At 43.9% G+C, this 17,598-nt stretch overlaps 1 protein-coding gene across 2 annotated transcripts in view; it reads right to left on the bottom strand.

The window, feature by feature from the left end:
- Positions 1-1,890: 1,890 nt before the first annotated feature.
- PSAP (prosaposin) overlaps positions 1,891-17,598 on the bottom strand; it is a 30,089-nt gene continuing 14,381 nt past the window's right edge. For both annotated transcript variants that reach the window (XM_075000259.1, XM_075000258.1), the window contains exons 5-14: positions 17,077-17,271; positions 15,859-16,002; positions 15,210-15,266; positions 10,113-10,226; positions 9,875-9,973; positions 8,721-8,904; positions 8,358-8,521; positions 5,461-5,541; positions 4,699-4,806; positions 1,891-3,252 (exon numbers count right to left, since the gene is read on the bottom strand). In XM_075000259.1, coding sequence (XP_074856360.1) covers positions 3,217-3,252; positions 4,699-4,806; positions 5,461-5,541; positions 8,358-8,521; positions 8,721-8,904; positions 9,875-9,973; positions 10,113-10,226; positions 15,210-15,266; positions 15,859-16,002; positions 17,077-17,271 — 1,182 coding nt within the window. In that variant the 3' untranslated portion in view covers positions 1,891-3,216. The remainder of the gene's footprint in view (positions 3,253-4,698; positions 4,807-5,460; positions 5,542-8,357; positions 8,522-8,720; positions 8,905-9,874; positions 9,974-10,112; positions 10,227-15,209; positions 15,267-15,858; positions 16,003-17,076; positions 17,272-17,598) is intronic.

Genomic DNA, 17,598 nt, shown 5'->3' with positions numbered 1-17,598 from the left:
GGCACTGCTTCCATTCTACAGGAAGAAAGCAAAACCTAGCAGGTCCTTAACCCTAGAATTGAAACACTACACAAAACAGCTTCAAAATTCACTTTGACCCAAATGTGATTGTTAATCATTTGTTCTTTAAAAAAAAAAAGAAATGAACATAAAGCCTTGCCATTTCTAGAAAGTTAGTGCGTTATCCCCAGTCACAGTAGAAAGGATGCCATCTAGTTTCAAAGACTCACAGAGTGTAGTAGTACACATCCTAAAGTTCTATGGTAAAATGCTGCTGTTTAGGAGAGCCTACTGTTTCCTGAAAACATCTCCCCTACCCCACGCCTCAGACCTCCCAGTCCTGCACAGGGAAACCCCAGATGAAACAGAAGCCATGGTAGTCACTGCACAAGCCTGCAATCATGGAAAAAACCTGCAAACGCTTGGTATTTTATAGCCTTTGTTTCAATATAAACAGCAACTCAGTGTTCTGTACAGAACCAAACAAAAAAGAAGTCCTTGATCTCAGCCAGCTAGGGTGTACAACTAGAGACAGTAAAGATGCAAGAAAGCAGTCCTAAGTTAACTCAAAACGATTAGTTTGCTTGTTCCTGAAGCGTGTGCTGCTAGAACTGCCCCCCATTGGGCACACCCCAACCCTCAGAAGAATGGAGGCACCGAGAAGTGGCCTGCCACTCTGAAGCTGCAACTAGAATTTTCAAAGTTCTATGGATGCCTAGCTGCAGTGGTACTCTTTCCACCAACAGCAGTTTTAACCTTTATTTGTGGTGCCTCTTTTTATAAGTTCTGTTCTGAATTATGCACTCTACTCTGCTAGTTATTTGTGTGGTCCAAAGCTGAGCGTTTGGGGACCTCATCAATGCCCAGTGGGGGCGGGGGGGTGAACAAATCCCACTAACATGTTCATGCTCTCTAGGAAACAGAAAGCTACGGTCTTGTGCTTGTTTTTCCACTGCAAACTAATTATTGAGCATGTTCTGGGCTCTAAGCTATTGAATATGAAAAAAGCTACAAATAAAAAGGAACACAGTAGGGTCACAACTGTCACAAGGGTTTAGTGCCAAGAGCCCTCACAAATGTTGAGTTTCGTTAACACCTGGAGGCACTGCCAAGCCAGCTAGGGTGCCAGCAGCACTGTGCAGCCAGCTAAGGCCCCCTTCTCTGCCTGGCCAGCCACTCATGAACAACTGAATTTGCAAAATGTCACAACCTCGCTACAGTTTAATCTACCCAACATTTATGAAGTGTTTTTCCCATTGTTCTAATGCTCAGGTTATAGAAAGGACCCCTTTTGTTGGTGTGCAGAGAATCAGTGCTATAACAGTACCATTCCATTATTTGTGATCTGTGCTAAACGAGTCCAGGCAGGGATGTGATCTGCTGCACAGGCTCAGTATCAACACAGGCTGGCAGCTGCCAGAAAACAAATCCATTGTATAAGTGACCCACAAGCAAAGCGCAGCTGCGCCTTAATGGGTGCCTGTAGGGTTTATCTGAGGCTATTCAAGAGGATGCTGGCTTTGGTGAGGCTGACAGACTGAGGGGCAGGTGAAAATGAGCAGCAGCTCTGGGCAAAGCCAGGGAGCCTGGTGGCTGTTCTGCAATCCTGGGTCACGGGGGGGGGGGGGGGGGGGGCCCACAACAACCCCCCCCCCCCCCCCATGAGCTGTCTGGGTGAATCTCAAAATCAAGGTTCAGTGTTATCGCTATTCCCACCCCTTAGATCGATCAATACCCTCTTCTCTCAGCCCTTTCACACACCCCTCTAGCAAAGCGTGCTAGAGCCACTCGCCGATTTAGCTTATGGGACAATTTTGTTAGTTGATATGGGTGCTACAAGGCTACTGAAAGAGTAGAAGAAAGTTTGAGTTTTTCAGTTGAAGTGGGATGACTTGTGCCTTAAGCATTTGCTCACTGCCTGTGAAATGGGTACCCTGGACTGGAGCCTCTAGAATGGGTTCCCAAGGAAATGGCCAGAACACTCTAAGTTCATGCAAAATGGTTCTTCCACAGAAGGGTCCTGCACACCACCATCTGGTGACTTGGAAACATACAGAAGAGGCACACGGAAAGTCTAGCAAATCCACCTCCTGACAGTGTTGGCACCAAAATGCCCCAGATCATTACTATTTCCAGACTTGAAGAGGTGGACACTTCTGGTTGCCCAGCAGATAAGAGCTTCCCAGGACACCAAGACATCACAAACCCATGGAAGAAAAACAGGAGCACTACTCACTTGCAGGACATTGGGGGCAGGGGGAGGTGTCAAGACCTAACTTCAATCCCTCCTCCCCGCCACCCACCTTAGACATTTTTAGCCAGAGCTTACTTTGATAGTTTTGCTTTTGTTTTCTCCCATTAACTCTACCTCAACAGATCATAAGATATATATTTGAAGTTCCTTATGGGCCATCTCTGTAGCGCTGGGTAGGTCCAAGGAGGACCCAATGCCCAAATGGTTAGGCATGTTCTAGGACTTCTGAATTTTTCACTAAAGAAGCCTTATGTGGCTCCTCCCACAGCTTGTTTGACTTCAGTGGACTTTAAGACTTGGTCTCATCCCATCTATTTAGCCACCTTTAAACCTTGCCAGGTCCTCAACAAAAAAGCCCCCCCTCTGCAAAAAAGGCATTTCAGATGCTTATTAGAAAATTTGTAGGTGGATAAATTCCCTTTAGGCAACTCTAAAGCTTGGAAAATGCCAACCCAAGAGATTCATGGGCTTAGGTACCTTAAGTTCCCTCTACAGATTACAAAAAGAGGAGGAGTGTAACTCTTCATAGTCTATTTAATATTTGCAGAACTCTCAAAAGCATATGGTGGTCTTCCCAACCAGCGACTACAAGAACATTTAAGATGTTAGACACTGTCCTGATCTTTTTTAGAATTGACTCAAGTAGGTTTGGTCTTCAGTTCACTAACACTGCATGCCACACCTCCTGTAACTAAATACTGCACCCTACCGGTGAAACACATTCTTTTAGAGTACAATCAAGTAAACAGTGTACTATCAAACAGCCTCTGTTAAATCAACAGTACAGATCAGAACCTTCAGCAGCACTAAGATAAGTGACAAGAAAGGAACTTCAGGCTTGGGAAATTAAGAAAGTAAGGAGAGGAGACACTTCTGAGATTCAGCTTCCCTGCTAGTCTCACTCCACAATTTAACAAAAAACAAAAACCCTGGGCAGACATTTTCAGAATGTAATATTTCTTCTAGTTCCACACGTGATATTTGCAGTGCTCAACAGCCTAGGGAGAGAGAAAAACAGTGTTAGAAGACATTCAAAAAAAAGACAGACAGCCTGTTAGCTTTAAATGCCACCATCACCAATATGAACATGCAAGAACAGCTTGAGCCTCTCCACACACACACACACACTCCAGGGGGTGGGGCGGGGGGAGAAGAGGAGGAGGAACAGATATTGGTTTTGTTTTGCGCAGAATCAAATTCACTGCAATGGGCTTCACAAGGACAGGCTGGTGGACACCAACTTAAATCTAATTTAGAGGCCTCTGGTGTTTAAGTGGCTGATTCTTCAATCATTTTCTTATTGAGCCCCAGAGATGCCTCAGAGGAAAGACATCCCCACCAATGAAGAGCAATAGCTCCCACCTGCTTTGGGACCCAGTTGAATCCATCCATTAAGGAGCCATGTTATATCCTCCTTGGCTGGAAGCAGCTTTGTATTCAGCCAGGTATTGTTTTGTATCAAAAGACGACTTGGGAAGTGGAAAATGAAGGTGGTGGGCCACATTCATGCTGTAAGTCAGCAACAGCTAAGGAAGTGCCTATAATTAAACCCTGGAAACCCAATACATCCCCTAATATTTCCCACCCATGTGCAGAATGTTTTGTTATGTGCACCACCAGTACCAACCAAATGCCTACAGAGAAGACATGGTTTTTAAGAAAGTTACCAGTAGGGATCATTACTCCAGCACGTTAGGCATTTCACAAAGAATTTAGTTTCAGATGCGAGAAAATAAAAAAAAAAAAAAAAACATCAACCAATCAAAAAAAACAGACAAAGAATAAAATGACAGAGCATGTACATGCATTGCAGGAAGTAGTGTTGGGGGCCTGTGACAGTGTCTCCATGTGCGCTGGTTGTGGTAAGGTATAGGGGAGGGTAAAGTGACAGAGTGTGCACATGGATATGCTAGATGCGGGGGTGGTGGGAGGGCAACAGGGAGACTGCACTGTCTCTTTAAGGCACTCATTTCCTCCAAAGGCTTGTTCAGACCTCAAAAGCTGCTGGAGTCCTGAGCCCTGTCCCCTCTGCAGAGATGGGACACAGAGGCTGGGGGAATGGAAAGGGGCAAGCGGACATCAGCACGCTCCCCTCCCCAGCGCAGCCAGCAGAAGGGTCCCAGGAACAGCTGCAGCAGCAAGGCTGCAAAGGAGTGGAAAAGAGGCACACCGGAACACATGCAGCCAGGTGAATGTGCATGGCTGTGCTAGTCAACTGTGTGGCACTTTAATCTCTCCTGGGCACCCCCCCACCCCAAGCATGCAGTTTAGAAGGAACCAGTTATTTGCTTTCTGAAAGTGGGATTCTGGATTTGAAGGTGCTGCTCTAGAAGTCAGGGCACAGTATTTTCAAGTGCCGTCAACAAAAGCTGTTACATTTTTTCCTCCTTCAAATTTTGAGAATTAGGTTTACAGCACTGAAGAGGAAATCCCCACACACTTACATTGCACTGAGCTGCAGTCTCCATGTTCTTACACCAGTAGCCTGGGCCCCACACACACTCTTCTGACCCTAAAAGATGAGGTTTGGACAAGACACAGACTCCTAGTTTCTGTGTAGTGAAAGAAGGGAAAGGCGAGTTAGGTCTTCTCATTTACAGTAAACGATCTCACTTCCTCTCCCATACAGATATGGCTGTTGCCAACAAGGGTTGGACTACGTAGCCAAAGCAGAGATAGCGCCAGAGGCTTCCAAGCCTGCTGTGCCAGACGGTCACTGACAAGTCAGTCCATTAGTGAATGAACAGATTTCTGAGATTTCCCCTTTGAGAGAACACCAGGTCTCACACAGACCATTTCCGCTTCTGTGCTATATTCTGGTCTCTTGACTTACTACAGAAAAATCCCACTAGATGCAGGAGACCTCACACTAGCACATCTGAGTTATACATGAATGGTAAGTTTCTCATTTAAGATTTGGGAAACAGATTATTCATTTCCCTTAGACAAAGGGGAGACAACATAACCCCCATGGCTCCCCTTTTTCCTTGCTGAAGGCCAGCAGACTACACACTGTCACATATTAATGCTTTAAGCAACAGTCATACAAGACCCAATGGACTTAGCTGGTGGTGCATGTAAGTGTGTTACAGTGCAGCCCATGCATGCTCAGCACTGTACACAAAAAGACACTACAGTTGTCTAGTCTCCTTACCTCAGAGAACTTCTGCTATACTGAACTTGCATTAGCTACATGCACTACTTACACTGCACACAAAATTTGGGTCCATTATCTCCATCAAGATAGTCACAAGCGCTGGCTCATACTGCTCCACAAACTGAACACACTGAAATGACAAAGGTAGTTGAGACATTAAGTTTAGATGAAATCCGTTAGCTAAAACCTGTCACTGTTTAACGTTAAACCTGTGTTGAACAAGATTTGGGATTTGATGTGGAAAGAGACAATTCTTTAGTACTCAACAAGCAAAATAAGAGCCTACTTTTTTTTTTTTCCCCTTTTCTGACATTTATTTTTTTAAAGAGGATTGGTTGTTCCCTTTCCTTTTAGGTAGAGCATTTACAGAAGGAAAATTCCCTTTTACTATCTTTTAAATATTACCATCTACAGTACAAACTGCCCATCTGAGGACAGGAGAAGTAGTCAGTTGAGCAACAGCTCCAGCCCATCCCAAGTAGGATATGTTTTCAAGATTAAGCAAGATGAACACAGATCAATGAAGACAGTTACATGTAAAAAAATAATATCAGTCACGGGCAAACCTCACACCACCATCCAGCTGGTTTTTTGGTTACATACCTAAGCTAGACTTTTGATAGAGAAAGAGAAATAAGGCAAGGAAGGAAAAAGGATACACCGAGATAGTAGGAAGAGACATCTTATGTCTCTACTACAAAAAAAAAAAAACAACCACCACCCCCCCCCCCACACACACAGGCTGATCTATTTAGGTCTACTTACAGCCACTGTGTTAATTACTGCAGTGGCTGATGCACACCACTGACCCATGGGAGGGTACTGTGCACATCCTCAGAGTGTCTTCACCAACCTAAGAGCTCGGGCTTCTCAGCTCTGCTGGCAGCAAGCTGCCAGGAGCCACAAAAATAGACAAGACGACCAGTGTTCCCCACCAGCTGTGGGATCCAGACATCCCAGGGCTCTCCACAGAAACAGGGAGCAGATGGATTATGGAACTATGAAACTGACAAGAATGATAGCCAACATCCAAGGTAGGGAGCACAGTATCTACACAAGACATTATGTTACCCTAACTATACCAGTTTAAGCCCTACACCTTTTGTTGAGGTGGTTTTATTAGGTCAGCATAGCAGCCAGTTGTCAACATTTCAGCGAATACTTCTGTTAAGCAACCTCTGTAGTTTAGACAAGGCCTAGTTTCACCCCCCAAAGGGTGTTTCATGGTTCAGCTACAGTTGGAGGAGTTTGCAAAGTGGTCCCTCACTTTAGCTTCATCCTGAAGTCAGTTTTCCTTCCAAAAATCTTCTTTAAGAACCCAAATGTGGAGCGATGTGCAGATTAGCCCAGCCTTTCATTATTCTGCCTTCCAGTCAGGTCTCAATTTCCAGTGTACCAGTGATTCTGTATTGGATTTTTGCTTATTAATTGCATTTAACACTGGTCACGAGCTGTATTAGCAGGCCCTTTTGTTTGGTCTAATTTAAAAATTCTCCCACTTTTTTTTTTTTTTTTTTTAAAAGATAAAAATTTGCTGTTTTAGGCTGAAGGGTTTTATGGGCAGTTTTACAAGATGCTCCTTCCCTTTCTTCAGTGTTCAGCAAGGTAATAAGTTCCATCCAAATGGAACATACTACCTTGGTAGCTGTGTATTATTTGGAAGGAGCACAAAAATAATTGCACTGCCACTGAAGATGAAACTCAGAACAGCAGCTTAGAATATATAGTCACAAGACTTAAGAACCAGGGAAGAGGCAAAGTACACACAGAATTATTCTACAGACATTGACAATATGAGGAACAGAAAAAGAGTCAACTCAACATTTTTAAACCAAATTCTAGTGCAAGTAAAGAGATTTTGCAAGATTCTGAAATGGAAACAGGCTGTCTCCGTGACCATTAATTTATGATCTCTACAGAGCAGTCCAATAAGGAATTAGCCCATTGCCAGCTGCGACATGGGCTAGTTACCAGCTCACACTGCAGGAGTCACTGACCAGCCAGCAACTTTTAACTGCTTTAGTCACAGATCCAGTAGTGGATTTGGACTGGTAACCTATGCAAAAGGCTATATCCCTCTTCAGCTATCCAATTAAGATCTGCCAGAGCATCTTCAGCTGTGTGCTACCACATGCTGCCTTTTGCTAACTCACCAACAAGCACACACTGAGAACTTTGTTAATCCCCACACTGTGCCAAAGCTGAGGTTGTCTACCATGACCTGTTCCAACCTCTCCACCTCAAAGACAGGGCATCAAGGTGTAGTCAGCAAAAGTTTCCCAAGGAAGCTAGAGCAAAAATTCAGCAGCTTGCATCTCAGTATAAAGAGGCAGATTTTTAAATTGCACTCAAATTCACAATGGGACTGCAGACAATTCCTACCTCCTTTACCCTCCAGAGAAGGGACAAATGCCTTCATTTTGACCATATTTATTGCAGCTGACTGATCAACAGATCAATAGGCAGTATTTTCATACTATCAAACGTGATTTCTCTCGTTCTACTGTTTTGCTGTGCTATATGGTTTTATACATTTATTCAGTTTGCACTGCTCTGTTCCCGATTGTAAGGTAGTCTGGCACATATCCAGAAGCAGGTGCTGCCATCTGATCTGCCAGAGATCAAGCTTCTTCCTCATGTGGCCAGTTTACCACAAACGCTTTGATACCAAGCATGAAAAAAATCCCAGCAGGGATCAGTCTGCCAATTTGGAGCGACAGGACAGGCCTTCTCATGCACAGAAGTCACTGAAGACTAAGGCTAACATCCCGACAGTGCACAAGAATTTGTTCCCAGCTGGGTTTAGAAAGGATTTTTTTTTTTTTTTTTAAAGAAAAAAAAAAAAAAGCAGCACATACAGGTGACAGGGCACCTATTTTAGCCCTCAGATCCCCTATCCTCACTAGAAGATAGCGTATTTACCCTCCCCTTTATGATGTAACTTACCTGGTCGCTGACAGATTTTGGTAGGAAGCTACAGACTTTTTCAAGGGCAGCCTCAATTTCAGCTTTTGTAGCATTCTTCTCTAGTTGCTTCTCTAAGTAAGCTATAGCCATCTTGCACACATCACAGAAGTCACCAGCCTGTAACTGCTCTGGAGCAATTTTCACTGACCAGAAAGATTGACAATTAGGATTTTTTGTTAGTGTATATTAAAAAACCTGTATCTTACAGCAGATCTGGTTCTTAGGCTAAAGGGTGGTCGACAGGCTAACAATGAAGGACTAAGTAAGTAGAGTTGTAAAAAAGTCCCTACGGGGAAGCCGATCACACTAACAAGTTTGGTTTATGTTCAGTATCGTTCTTACCTTCATGAGAAGGCCTCTGGCTACTGCAACATTTCAGCATGATACATACAGCTTCAGGATTAGTTGCATCCAACAACATCTCAATGACAGCTTTGCCATAGATGTCCACAAAATCCTTACACTGTTCTTTGACACTTTGAGGGAACACAGAGCAGAGCTTCTCAATTCCATACATTATTTCCTCCTGGAATGAGAAAGTTGGAAAAGGGAGAAAAATAAATCCCTGGAATCAATCCCCTTAGTATTCATTTGGGCAACTGAGTCCCCGCTGGGATGGAATCTCACTGTTATAATATCAGAAGGAACCCACTATGGTTTCCTCTAATTTTTCATCTTTGGGTGTACTAAATGGGATTTTATAACCCTTTTGCACATGCCTTGGTGCATATAACAATTTAAGCAGTTAACATTTAACCAGTTAACCATTTAAACAGGTGCAGGGATGTGGGTCTGGGAGGCCACAGACAAGGGCTGCTACAGCTGGGCTGGAGTGCCCCTCCCAGAGTGTGCCAGGAACCAGGGCTGCTTCAGCCTGGATGGAGCGTCCATGCTCATGGCACCACTGCTGGTGGCGAGTGCACCAGTGCATCCAGGAAGGCTACTGCAGACAAGAGCCAGGTGCAGGAGCTCTGTGGGCAAGGGTGCACCAGCTGGGCTGGAGCAGCCCCTGTTCCTGGCACCCTGGGTGTGCTGGAATGCTCCAGCTTGGCTGGCTTGGAGCAGCAGCCCCCTCACCGAGGCTGGTGCAGTGAGGACTGCTTCAGCCACACTGGTGCACCTCCTACTGGTGGTGACCCCCTGGGGCTGTGGCAACCCCTCTGTCCATGCTGGGGGTGGGGAGAGGCCTGCTTCAGCCCCTACCAGTTAGTCAGTAACAGCTCTAGTGCAGATGTGCACAGCCATAGAAACATTTGCTGTCAGCATGGGGTGCTCTGATAATCAGCTGGACAGCACCTAAATCTCTCCTGGGCAGCTGCCCAAATGCTCAGCTGACAGGGAACCCACAGAGTACTACTCAGACAACATGAGTAACCATACATCAACTCCCCCTACACCCTGTAACAGCAGTGGTACATGCTCCAAGAAAGGAGCTGCATTGTTCCAGGAAGTTTTTAGTACAAATTCAAGAGTTGTCCTCTGGATCGACACCACACCTCTGTCCTGTTGCTCTCCAGGAGGCTGGTCACTTCTTTCACCACAATCTCACATATCTCACAGACAGAGTTTTCTGATTGCACCTGGTTTTTCTGCACCTGAGCATAAGACAGCAATGAGAGAAGACTTATGACAGTTTGCATACATCCATATCATTTTCCTTCATGTACCTCAAGCAACCAACCATATTCCTTTCACACACACACACAGGTGTGTGAAGCCCAGCCTCCCCCTTACCTCCACAGCCTCCATCTTTACTTCTGGCATCACTTTGGCAGGCACAAGGGTCTGGAAGGGCACAGATTTCAGGGAAGGGCACAATCCAATTGTGGCACAGATATCCTTCGGTTGCTGAGGAGAGGCACACAAGATCAGCTGGTGACAGAATTTATCTGCACAGATTCTATTTAATCTCAGACTCCATAGATTATGGGAAGAAAACATGCCAGAACTGAAAAAGCAATAATACAACTATGGGCATTATAAAAAAGGTCCAAATCAAGTATTGTGGAATGGAACTGAAGTTTTGACCATCACTGTTATAAGCAGGACAAACTGATCACATTAGTGAGCTTTAATCCAAAAAAGTCAAATGTGACTTTATGGCTGGTTCTTAGGTATTTTCAAATGACCTACCATTAAAAGACATGCATCTTCAGTAGCCAATGTGACCACAATAGCACTCATATTCTGCTATTTCCCCTTTAACCTTATGAACATTTGAGTGAAGATACTACTCTGCCTGGGCCCCATGGAGTTTGTGCAAGATTCAAGAAATGCTGGGAAGTCCAAAACTGACTGACATCCAGGAAATCCACTATTTTCTGTAAAAGACTAACTGGCTACCATGTTAGGCTATTAATTCTGTAAATGAAGTGTTGGCATAGAGAAATGCTTCCAACAAGACCACATTTGTGCAGTTATATATAGTGTATAATCCATACAGCAGCAGGGAACAGCCCATATTTCTCTAAAATATCAAGAGCTGCAAAAGAAAAAAAAAAAAAAAAAAAAAAAAAAAGAGGCAGAAACCTAGTGGTTTGAGTACCTACAAGATTATACTAATCAAAACAAAGAGGAAGGAGCAAGCCACACAGAAATTAAACATGTAAAGACAGCCATGTAGCAATGCTGCTGACAGAATTCTAATGGGTTATATGTTTAGCCTGGGGATTTTGACTGCCTCCCATTGTTTCAGCATTCCAGCATGCGTGGGAGCCTTGCTGCTGGCCCCATGTGGGGCTGGAAGCCAGACCCTGGGGACAGTTTAATGGTTAAGGAAAATGAGCATCAAGCACACCAGTTAACTAGTTAGATTTTTATGTCCCTAATGAAGCAAAAGCTCTTGACCATGGGTAGATAAAGCTCTGCATAGGTAGGTTCTTGTAATAAAAGCCCCACCCTGTGGCACAGAAGCCATCCTGCTATAGGCCGCCCCCCCAAAACAGTGCAGCTATTTTATCTCAGCAATCCCAGTGACAGGGAGTAGGTTACAACAATCTGCTGCACTCTTATTGCAGCGCAGAGCAGTGAAAATATTCAAAAAGGAACACCAACAATTGCCACGATCAGTTTTAGGTAGGGGAGTGACTTAGTATTACTATAAATAGAGAATGCCTACAATTGTGTGCATTTTCCAGCACTTACCAACCTCCCATTTGTGAGGATTCTTCACAAAGCAATAGAGGACAGAGGTTTTTCTTTAGACTGTTTCAAATTGATGGTGCCCCCTTAAGAACTTGCACCAAGATGACAGCAGCCAAGTAACTGTGCATAGTTTAGCCAATTGGATGCTCTATGCTCAGACCACTATTGGGGGAAAAATAGTTAAGACCTGAGCTACTGTATCCAAAGCACCACCCACCACCAGCAATGAACTACAGTAAACTCTTCCATATCCAGCAGCCCTGGGATCAAGAAGTTGTGGGATATTCAGATATCCTGGATAACAGAGGTATACCTAGCAGTGCACACCACTCAGGAAAAACAAGATTAGATATTAACAAAGTACTCTGCATACCTTTGTTTACCAACAGCAGTTTTGTACATTGCTTTTACTTTCACTATACTGTACTTATGGAAGAAACTAGTATACTTCTGGTTAAAATGCCAGTTATGAGAGTTTACTACAGAATTCACTCCAGAGTGATTATGTTCTCTCCCCTGTCCACCCACTTAATGGGCATCTCCCACATACCAGAATCCAGGAAGAATAGTTTTGTGCAAGGCTGAGGGACGGAGCAGCCAGATGAGAGGGGGAAGTGTGGAGGGGTTGCTTAGCCTCATGTCCCAGAATGGACTGGGCTGCACTACTTAAAGTGTATTCTCTAAGGAAAATATTTCCTGCCTATTTACTCTTCTCCCTTAATGGGCTCTCTGTTAGGCTAATATATGGTCACAGAGAGGTGAGGAGGAACAGCTAAACATGCAGAACTAGGGCACACAGCCATAAATGCACTTTTGCCACCAAAGTGCATTAGAAACATCCAAAATATTTCTGCATTTAGAAAGGAATGTTTTCAGATGCCGACTTCCATTTTAGCAAATCTCAGCAGACACCCTCTACAGATGTACCTAGAATCATGAGCCTACTAAATATTAAAAACTGGTGCCTGACATCTGAAACAAGTTGTTTCAAATGGATACTTCATGCCAACACAGATGTCGCTTAAGACTATTGGAAACAAAACTCTAGTGTTTTTTTTTTTTTTTTATCCAAGTAAATTTGCCAAACTATCTGAAAAAGCAGTCTGGATAGATGTGGTCAGACTGACCTCTTCCCCCACCACACACACACACAACCTGTCTTTCAAGTAGAAAGCAAAGGGGGGAGAATGTTTTCCCCATCTCCTTACTAACACAGGCGTGGGGAACCCCCAGACTACAGTCCAGCTTGCCTGGACCTGGACCCCAAGGCACAGGGCTCCACACCCTATCACCCAGTCCACAGGATGACAAGCCTCACAGCTCTGATCAGGAAGTCACAGCAGCAGGCAGGCCAGGGCAGGGGAGGAGAAAAAGAGAGGAACCCACACTGAATCCCCCTCCATTTTGGGCCCCACCCTGGGCACCCACAAGAGAGTTAATCTGGCCTACAGGAAGCCCTGAACCTCAGTCCCTCCTGCTTCTCCACCCTGTTGTGGTACTCGAGCACGAAGGGAGTGAGGCATCAGTCAGTGGCCACGTCAGTAAGGGCTGTGCATTTGTTTTTGCTTATGTGGACCCCAACTGGATTTTTCTGTGGATCAGTGATCCCCAACCCAAAAGCGGTTCCCCACTCCTGCTCTAAGAAGAGAGGCAAGCTTCAGACAATAGATCTTTACTGCTTCAGTGGAACACACTTATTTATCATGCCAGTTGCTTATAAGGCTTCCATGCATGTTTATAAGCAACACCTCAGACGTACACCACCACTACAGCTCACATAGATTCAGGTCAGTCAAGGCACTGCTTTAGTAGAGCTCCTTGGTTCATGCACTGTAATAAGCATTTCAAGGCACTAATACTACAACAGCACCATATACATGCAACCTGTCCTTGTTTAAACATGACAGACACAAGGTTTCCCAGGACTTTTCTAAACAGGAAATTAAGAGGCACTGGAGGAGTGTAAATATGAAGATCTCCTGTTTCTTCCCAATTCACATCTTGTGGTCATCAACAAGCAATGGACCTATAGAGATTGTGACACGCTTTCCGATAATGCTGACTTCACTTTTGAGCTCAAGGACTCAGATACCAGAAATGGATTACAGGCCCCATTAAGATTTTCCCTTAGCCTCACTTTTGCCCCTCCTCCTCCCCCCCCCCCCGGAAAGCAATCTGCTCAACTAGTGGGTCCCCCATTAGTTTGGGCTCTTAATGAAAAGCTGGCATCAGAAATAAGACCTATGACCTCTTTTGGTCTTCCCTTTTCTACCTCACCCCCAAAATGTCCCTTGTATCTGTCAAAGGCAACAGCAGTGACACCACAGACAACTAGTTAGCAAGAGGTAAACTACAGGCCTGTAGCTGGAAAATATAAAAACCCAAGACACCCCCGCACGCACATTTCTCACATACCTGGTCCTGCTGTTGACAGAGCAAATTGGAGACAAAGGGGGGGAAGGAAATGAAAGACAAGGTTGATTAAAGAAAAAATCCTCAGACAGTTGAAGTGTACACAGTTTTTTAAAAAAAGCTTGCTAGAACCCCTAACTATATACTTGGAGATCCGCAGTGCCAGATTGACACTTCATTTAGTTTGCTGCTCTCTCCTGAATAAATAGCTTGAGAAACGCATGTTGTGCTATGAGTTATCGCACTGAAAGCGCCTTGGAAAAGACAACATCTGGACAAGATGCGAACACTGCTCAGAGCAAACCAGAATAGACAGAGTGTTCATGTTCCAATCTGGCAGGTTTTTTTTTTTAGTATGCAATCCTTAAAGTGGTCTTCAAATTTTGAATTGTAATTAGAACGAACAATTGCATAACGTGTTCTTAATTTACATATCTATGCTTCTAACTAACAGTCCCATAGCATGAGGCTCACAATATGCTGTTAAGTTTAAGCCTTTGTGACTTGCTGAACACAATGTAAAGGATATTTAAAAGAGAAACAGCACATCTATTGCGCAGAACAAATGTTCAAGTCAGTCATGGGCTCTATTCACAGACCCACCCTGCCAGCCAATGAGTCACTTGGCATACATTCCAGTGTCTCATTTCTTCCATTTTAAAATGAGAGAGAAGAGTACTCATGAGTTGCTGTAAAATGCTTTGCAATCCCTGGATAAAGTGCTACATACAAAACATATGCACTTTTGCACACAATACCCATACCAATGGGTCAGGTTTCTTTACCCTATCTGAATTCCCACTTATCTGGCAATGCTTACTACCCTTGGGATGCACCAAATCCATTTAGTTAACCAGGCTTATCATCTGGGCAGGCCCCTGGAAAGGACCACCTCTGGTAGAGGTGAAGAGTATTTTTTGGCATGGAGGTTGAAAAGTAGCTGTGTTGGAGATATAATATGCAATGGAAGATTTAAAAGCCATTTATTCCATGTACTCTGAGGTCTGCAAGAACAAAGATGTCTAGGTAACTTTAGATTTGTTGTGATATATATGGGGAATAGCAGAAGAATGAATTTAGGCTTTAGTTGCCAAGTGCACTTGATTAAGGATCAGGACTTTAGCTATGAAATTTACACACTACATAGAATTTATCTGCAAAATCCTGATGACCTTTAGAAGACGACTTAGGATATTAACATTCTCCAGGCTACATTAAGAGGAAGCCACACACAAAGAGAATTATAACAAGACATTTGAGGCCATACTATCTTACCATGTGCATCATCATTTGAATAGCCAAGTCTGAATACTGGGAGATGTAGTCCTTGCACTGTGGGACAGAAACAGTCCAGTGAACAAACTAAACAACTTTACCTATGCATGCAGCTGTTAATACCACACTGTGAGATTATATGTATCTTGGAAAATTCAAAGTGATGTTTGCCACAATTACTTTGCCCTTAGCATATATATTGAATTTTGCCATCAGTTCTGCAGTTATCTACTTACACTGTCTTGGTAAGCAGAATGGCACTTCTAGTCAGCCTGAAACAAAGTTTAACTTGTGCACATCATGGGTTCACCATCCCATTTTGTTATTTAGGGAACAAAAAATATATTCAAAGTATTGCAGCATTACCTCATATGGTAATTGCTATTGATGTTTTGAGAAGCCTGGAGAATACCGGCAAGCAATCTCAGAGCTAAGATGCTTTCCTTAGAAAGAGGGCTTAGTTTTGGGAGGAGGAAAGAAGAAAGCTTTTTAGCTTGTGGTTTTGTATGTGCTGGGCTAGCAAGTTAAATTTAAGAGCCACACCTCACATTATCTGCCTTGTTTCAAACAAAAAACAAATAAATCCCAGTGAAGAGAGAGACATTTACAGAGATTATTTCCCTTAAAACAGGGAAAGGGATTTTGTTACCAGGTCAGCTGTGCCAGGCCCCAAGCGTTCACATTCCTGCTTGGCATGCTCGATTAAAGAATTCACAAAGGAGGAGTTGGTCCTTACAGCTTCCTGAACATCAGTGATTAGTTTAACACAATCTTCGCACACACTCGCATGCCCCTGAAAAGGGAGAAAAGGCAAATACTACATTAACAGGTGTTCCTGCATTACAAGCTCTAGACTTTTGTGGCTTGTGTCATTACCATTTGTATGGTAGGATCATCATAAAACCATAAATTACCTTTTATGATTAGTGTTAAATTCTCCTTCTACACTTAATGGAAGAAATAATAGGAATAGCAGGTCATCACTGTGCATGCCAGCCACTTGAAGAGGATGAGGTACCTATTTTGTCAGCAGGCGTCCAAGCTAACAGCCAAGGAACACAGACTCAGGAATCGTAGGTTCCATGCCCAGCTCTGGACATAAGTGTTCCGACAGTCACTAGTTGGCCAGCCTCAGGTTCTTCCAGTCTGTCCCCTAAGGCTCCCTGTCGCAGTCTGCTCCCTTCTCCGCAGGGCAGCTCTTGTACCTCATCATTGCACCCATGCTGCTTCCTCTTCACAAGGCATGAGTAGGGAGATTCTTTTCTAGGGTCTCCATGTCAGATGCTGCAGCCATAGGCTGCAGCATGCTCAGGACAGACAATGTTCAGCAAATTTAGTTGCTAAATTTTAACAAGTCTGAGCACTGCAAAACTTGATTTTGTCAGAGGCTTTTAACTTGGCTGGAGCTGGGTGGCGCTCTCATTGTGACAGCAAAAAGCACCCCCCTCTCCCTACCAATGCTCAAAAGTGCAGGGAAGTAGCAAAACTTCACTAAGGTCAATACTTCTCACCCCACCCTTTCCAGAAAGGGAAACACTTTTCCTTCATCCCATTCTCTGAAACAGTTAAGCAACTAAAGAAGCAAGATCCTATACTGGAAGAAGTCAGACAACACTAATTTTAGTCAGTTCCATTACCTTGTATTATAACTGCTATTGCGTAGCTAGCAAGACAGCTATTTCACCCTAAAATGTGAAAACAGAATTCATTTCTAGTGCAGTATCCACAGTTAAAAGCACACCAGTTCTCCACATTTCTAAACTTGCCTGTTAACCCAAGTTACCAATAGGCTGTTATAAAGATCGCTGTGATATTAGCAAGGAACGCACTTATCATTCCTATGCCCAGAGACATATTGCATCCTTACATGAGACTCTTGCTTGGGCTTGTCCTGAGGGTAAAGGAGAAGAGGCACATTAGCCATGAAGGGAGATGCCACTTCTGAGAAGTCAAGCTCAGGAATCTTGTTTGACTGGAGCTGCTTCTGAAGTTTCATGGAAGCAAGGTGCTTCTGGAGGGACTGGCATAATGAGAGGGCACTGCACAACACCTCAGGATTATCCTGAATGGAAGGGAAAGAAAGACCAAGAAAGCATTAGTCTGATGCCATATTCAGCCTTAGAAAGAAATTCAGAGCTGAGCCCCTGCCCCCTCCCCAACTCCTTAGAAGTGACCCAATATTCACTGCAAGAAAGTGGTTTTAGGATTTAAATCATTTCCTTGCAATCCCTAAGCTGAACCTTTGTGAAATTGAAAACTTTTCCATTGGATTTATAATGCAACATCATATAGGCATGTGAACAGAACTTTTCTGCCTGTAATTTCTATCATATTAACCCAATTTGTATCAAGAGACAGGTCAGGACATCAGAAAACACTTATCAGGAAT

This window comes from Carettochelys insculpta, chromosome 7 (assembly GCF_033958435.1).
Source record: "Carettochelys insculpta isolate YL-2023 chromosome 7, ASM3395843v1, whole genome shotgun sequence".
NCBI lineage: Eukaryota > Metazoa > Chordata > Testudines > Carettochelyidae > Carettochelys > Carettochelys insculpta.
Note: the sequence above shows the minus strand (reverse complement) of the source record. Positions and strands in the feature narration are given on the sequence as shown.